The 5,212-nt window shown below is 39.2% G+C and overlaps 1 protein-coding gene across 8 annotated transcripts; it reads left to right on the top strand.

Annotated features, from left to right (window-relative positions):
* The first annotated feature begins 383 nt into the window (after positions 1–383).
* On the top strand, positions 384–4,947 carry LOC112758476 (auxin response factor 9). 8 transcript variants are annotated; one of them, XM_029294096.2, is made up of 14 exons: positions 384–992; positions 1,116–1,231; positions 1,300–1,407; positions 1,525–1,581; positions 1,762–1,929; positions 2,053–2,179; positions 2,290–2,380; positions 2,465–2,629; positions 2,728–2,841; positions 2,924–2,996; positions 3,098–3,224; positions 3,402–4,024; positions 4,157–4,344; positions 4,455–4,947. In XM_029294096.2, the coding sequence occupies exons 1-14, from the start codon at positions 938–940 to the stop codon at positions 4,579–4,581; spliced, it is 2,139 nt and encodes a 712-aa protein (XP_029149929.1). In that variant the 5' UTR covers positions 384–937; the 3' UTR covers positions 4,582–4,947. The 8 variants fall into 8 exon arrangements, with proteins under 8 accessions (XP_029149929.1, XP_072076146.1, XP_072076143.1 ...); XM_072220045.1 differs by having other exon boundaries at positions 440–992; positions 2,053–2,143; positions 3,471–4,024; XM_072220042.1 differs by having other exon boundaries at positions 444–992; positions 2,053–2,143.
* The last annotated feature ends 265 nt before the right edge of the window (positions 4,948–5,212 follow it).

Here is a 5,212-nt window from a genome sequence, read left to right on the forward strand (position 1 = left end):
CGTCAAAATCTGTGGCTAGACAGAACAATAGTGGAAGCACCTGCTAGCAAACAAAATAGTGAAAATGCTTGAAGACATCACATCAACAATAACAGAATAACGGAGAAAGTCGATCAAATTTTTCTGAGTACTTTTCTGGTGTAAAGATAATCCTGTGTTAAACGAGCGAATTAGTTTTTTTTGTTAGTGCCGGTTTGTTTGTTCAGCCCATGACAAAAAAAATAACAATAATAAATAAATTTAATTTACCTAATTACTTTTGATAGCAGGTTAACTTTTAAAGAGTGCTGCAATCCCTACTTTACCTAGAGTGCACTAGCTTTCGCCGTAATAATGTTAAAAATACCTTAAGAATATTTGTAAACAAAAGGAAAAGAAAATTGAAAGAATCGGAAGTAGTTTATTGAAAGAATAAAAATAGTAATTCCACCAAAAGGGTGACCAATGAGTATATGAGGAGAATAAATGAGAGTAGCAGTTGAATGCTGAATGAATGTGTTGTTATTTGTTAACTTGTCATTGAGAAGAGAGAAGACAGAAGACAGAAGCACGGTGGTCTGTGGAATTCATTTGAGCTGAGCTGCTCTCTTCGGGGAAGCAATCAACCACAACGACACCACCACGTGTCACGAACCACCTCTAAACAGAAACTACTTCTTCTTCTTCTTCTTCTGTAACTAAAAGTCGAATCAGCACTGGAAACACCTCATAAATTCGGTTACACTTGTTCATGTTCGTTACGGTTACGGTTACAGTTACAGTTATACAACACTACTAACTACTCATTATCATTACATCATAATAATAACCGTTTTCTCTCTCTATACATGGGCTAGTAGTCCTATTCCTCTTGACGCTCTTGCTCTTGGGTTTTTGTTTCTTCTTCTTCCTCCTCCTCCTCCTCTTCTTCTTTGTGTATTTTCATTCTCTCTTGTGAATGGCGAATCTGGAGTGCAATCTGAGGGGACCTCCCACTCCTACAGCTCAAACAGGTTAGTTCTATTTCATAGGAGACTGAGAATGTAGTTTACAATGTCTTTTCTCTTCTTATCTTAGCTTTTCCCCAATGTCGAGGGAACTCAAATTAGACATAAAAAGCTCTCAAGTTTGGATAGGTGAGGGAGATGAAGATCTCTACACAGAGCTATGGAAGCTGTGTGCAGGGCCTCTCGTCGATGTTCCCCGCACTGGGGAGAGAGTCTACTACTTCCCTCAGGGTCACATGGAACAAGTATGTATCTATCTGCTTCTCCTTCTTTGTGTTTTTCAGTCTTCTTAGTTGTTTTGGGGGTATTGCAGTTGCAAGCATCAACGAATCAGGAGGTGAACCAAGAACTGAGTCAGCAAATCCCTCATTTCAATCTCCCAACCAAGATTCTCTGCCGTGTTGTTCACATTCAGTTGCTGGTACCCACTCTTCATTACCTCCCTGGCTTGTCTGTTTTGTTTGTCCTTATTTGTTTCATGGTTGTCTGTGTGTACGAATCACCGTAAAGTTATTTTTCTTTTGTGGAATTTGTGTAGGCGGAACAGGAAACTGATGAAGTTTATGCCCGTATCACTTTGCTTCCAGAACCAGATGTGAGGAATATATTTGTCTACTTGTCTTTTTTGCTTTTAGTCTTGTCAATCTATTTGCTTACTTAGACAACCTCTTATGATTACTATACCAAAATTCCCGTTTTGTTTAGTCAATCTACGATATGCTTTCTCTTGTTATTCTCTGTTATTATGAATTTTAATCATGTGGAATATATTCAGCAAAAAGAGCCTACAATCCCTGATCCAAGTCCCGTGGAATCTCAAAGAGAAACGTTTCACTCTTTTAGCAAGATATTAACTCCCTCTGATACTAGCACACATGGAGGATGTTCAATTCGGCGTATGCATGCCACAGAGTGCCTACCTCCATTGCCATCACCTCCATCGGTACTTGTCTATATGGATTTTGTCAACCTTGAGCCGGATCAGTCAATGGATTTAATTTAACTTAATTCGGTTAAATTTCAATCTATATGCTTTGTTTTTATTCCTGCTCTTTACTCATTGTAGGACGCGGATGAAAATTCCCCACCACCATCCCAGGAGTTGGTGGCGAAGGATCTTCATGGGTTCGAGTGGAAGTTTAAGCATGTATTAAGAGGTAAAGGAGATAAAGGAGGTAAAGGGGGTAAAGGAGGTAATTATGTAGTTTAGCATAGAGTCAGGAATCGGGTATGTGAGGGAAAGTTCTCGTCAGATTGGCTCTTTTGCTGGCATTTTGATTGTCCATTTTTGTAACATGATCAGGTTCACCAAAGAGGCACTTGTTCACAACTGGCTGGAGTACCTTTGTCACTTCCAAAAGACTGGTTGCTGGAGATGCTTTTGTGTTTTTAAGGTTGTTAATCAAAGGTTATTAGTACCTTTTCTTTTATATGTTAGGCTTGATGCTGTGCTCTGGTTCTGATCCTGAATCTTGCAGGGGAGAAGATGGGGAAATGAGAGTTGGGATTAGGCGACTTGCGCGGCAGCAGATCCCAATGCCTTCGTCCGTGATATCAAGCCAGAGTATGCATCTTGGAGTGCTTGCCACTGCTTCCCATGCTGTTATGACTCGCACCATGTTTGTGGTTTATTATAAACCAAGGTTTGTAAACATATTGAATTGGTTGTGGTTTGTGTCATTTAACTTATAATGCAACAGTTTGTGTAACTCTTACTTGACATACCCTTTGGAACATTCAGGAGTAGCCAGTTTATTATTGGCCTTAACAAATATCTGGAAGCAGTCAAAAATAAATTTACTGCTGGAATGCGTTACAAGATGAGGTTTGAAGTGGAAGAATCACCTGAGAGAAGGTATCCCCTTAATTGAATGTGTGTCATGGTGCACTTTCAAATTGGCCCCTTGTTGGCTTATTTTTTATAGCTTTTTGGTCAGATTTTCTGGTACTATTGTTGGGGTTGGGGATGTATCGCCAGGATGGTCAAACTCTCAATGGCGTTCCTTGAAGGTTGAACTTATTTCTACTTTTCTGCATGAGTTTTTGTTTTGTCAGTTGTTTCTCTGGATGTTGGCATTTAATCATTCTAAATCCTTTTGTCACATTACCAGGTTCATTGGGATGAGCCGGCAACGTTTCCGAGACCAGAGAGGGTTTCTGCTTGGGAGATAGAGCCTTTTGTTGTCTCTACTGCGTTGGCCAAAAGGCCCAGGCATGCTGATCATACTTCATCGTCTGGTAGGAGACTTTTTACCATAGTTCTATTATGGGGGTGTTTCTGGATTTTTTATTTTGTAGGGTAAACAAAGAAATCTTTATTCTTGAGATGCTTTCCCTCCAAAATCCTTACTTGCAAACACACCCTTAATAAATTGTTTGTTGAATAGGCTTTGACTCCAAAATTATGCCTTGTAGAAATTGCTTCCAACACTCCTGCTTCTGCTTTTTGGTTTCATGGATCATCCATGTCCCATGATCCTGCAGAATTAGGTGGTGCTGAAGTCCAATGCAAGGAAAACCAGGTTGTATGGTCCTTGAGGCAGAAAGAAACCAATGGCAATCCCATGAATAGCCACTCCAGTAGCTCTCGGGTTCGTATGGAAGGAATATGGTCTAATTCACCACATGCGAGTGTCCCACCAAACCCCCCAAACAACAATGCTGCTGCAAAACAAGGCCTTTCACCTATTTCATCCAAACCAAATGATGATGGTTTGACTCATGATAAAGTTGAAGTAGATGCTAGAAAGAAGACTGAGAATCCCACAAAGATCTTTTTATTTGGAGTTAATTTGACTAACAACTTCCGTAGTAATGTGTCCCATCCGGAGAAAGAACAGGCTTGCTCTGCCATTGTTCCCGTTGGTCCCAAAGAATCTACTCCCATTACCATTACTGCATCAGCCACTCAGAATGCTCAGAATTCCAACTATTCAGTGTCCGATAAGGAGCAACAGAACCAAATTTCTTCTGATGTATTGCCAGCAGAGAAGCCTAACAAGCTGGCATCCTTACCATCCATGAGGACTCGAACTAAGGTATTAGTCTGAATATTCCTTTCACATTATTTACTTTAATTTTAACTCACCAACTTATATGGTTAAGTTGCAGTGGAAGGTGGTTTTATGGGGTATGTTAATGGGTAACTCACATTTATTTTGTTTGAGAAGGTTCAAATGCAAGGTGTAGCTGTAGGGAGAGCTGTGGACCTAACCATGTTGAATGGCTATGACGAGCTTACAATTGAGCTTGAGAAACTGTTTCATATTGAGGGAGAACTCAGATCACAAAACAAATGGGCAGTTACTTTTACTGATGATGAAAATGACATGATGCTTGTTGGTGATGATCCATGGCCGTGAGTAATTCTAAAACTTGTCGCCAAAAACCCAAATTTTTACTTGTTTCCCTGACAGATCTTCTAATTGTTCTCTATTTTCTTTGTCTCTCCCGTGTTGTTAATTGCAGGGAGTTCTGCAACATTGTGAAACGGATTTACATTTATTCAAGGGAGGATGTGAAGAAGATGAAGTATAAACTCTCCGTGCCTTCGTTGGACTGCGAAGAGACTTTGTTGTCGAAAGAAGAGACTTAAAAAAGTCTCATTTGCTTAACTGATTAGCTTTTAACTTGTTTCAGTTTTCTTGGTTTGGGGAGGGGTAGGGGTTTGGGATGGTTTGGGTTTGCTTTAACTTCAGAGTTCAGAGTAGTTGACTGATATATATAGTACTGCCATTAAACTACTTGATGAACTTGGGTTGAATGGATTTTATATAACCTGATATTTTGTGAATACCTAGTGTTTGTTGGGTGGTAGAAGCAGCATGAAAACATGGAGAAATTCTTGGATTTTTCATCCCATGCGATCATGCATGATCGTTAGTTTAACTATATATATGTGCATATTAATTAGTAAATACTTTTGTTGAGTTATCAATGGTTAAATTTTAATTTCTTAAAACATCCATGACCAACAATTAAGTTTGTGGTTATTATTTTAGTGGTACAACTTTTTTTTTATTTTTTTCATTGCATGGAGCATGAAATAACCTGTCCATGTCTCTGCCATTTTGAACAAGTGAGGTCTCTCATTTTCTATTTTTAGACAGAAATGTTTGACTCTATCCGTCCGAATGCCCATTAATTTGAACTACTGATTAATAGTGATTACTACTACTACTACTACAACTAAAATAGTTGCCAAATATTGGTGGCAATGGTTGCAT

This window comes from Arachis hypogaea, chromosome 16 (genome assembly GCF_003086295.3).
Source record: "Arachis hypogaea cultivar Tifrunner chromosome 16, arahy.Tifrunner.gnm2.J5K5, whole genome shotgun sequence".
NCBI lineage: Eukaryota > Viridiplantae > Streptophyta > Magnoliopsida > Fabales > Fabaceae > Arachis > Arachis hypogaea.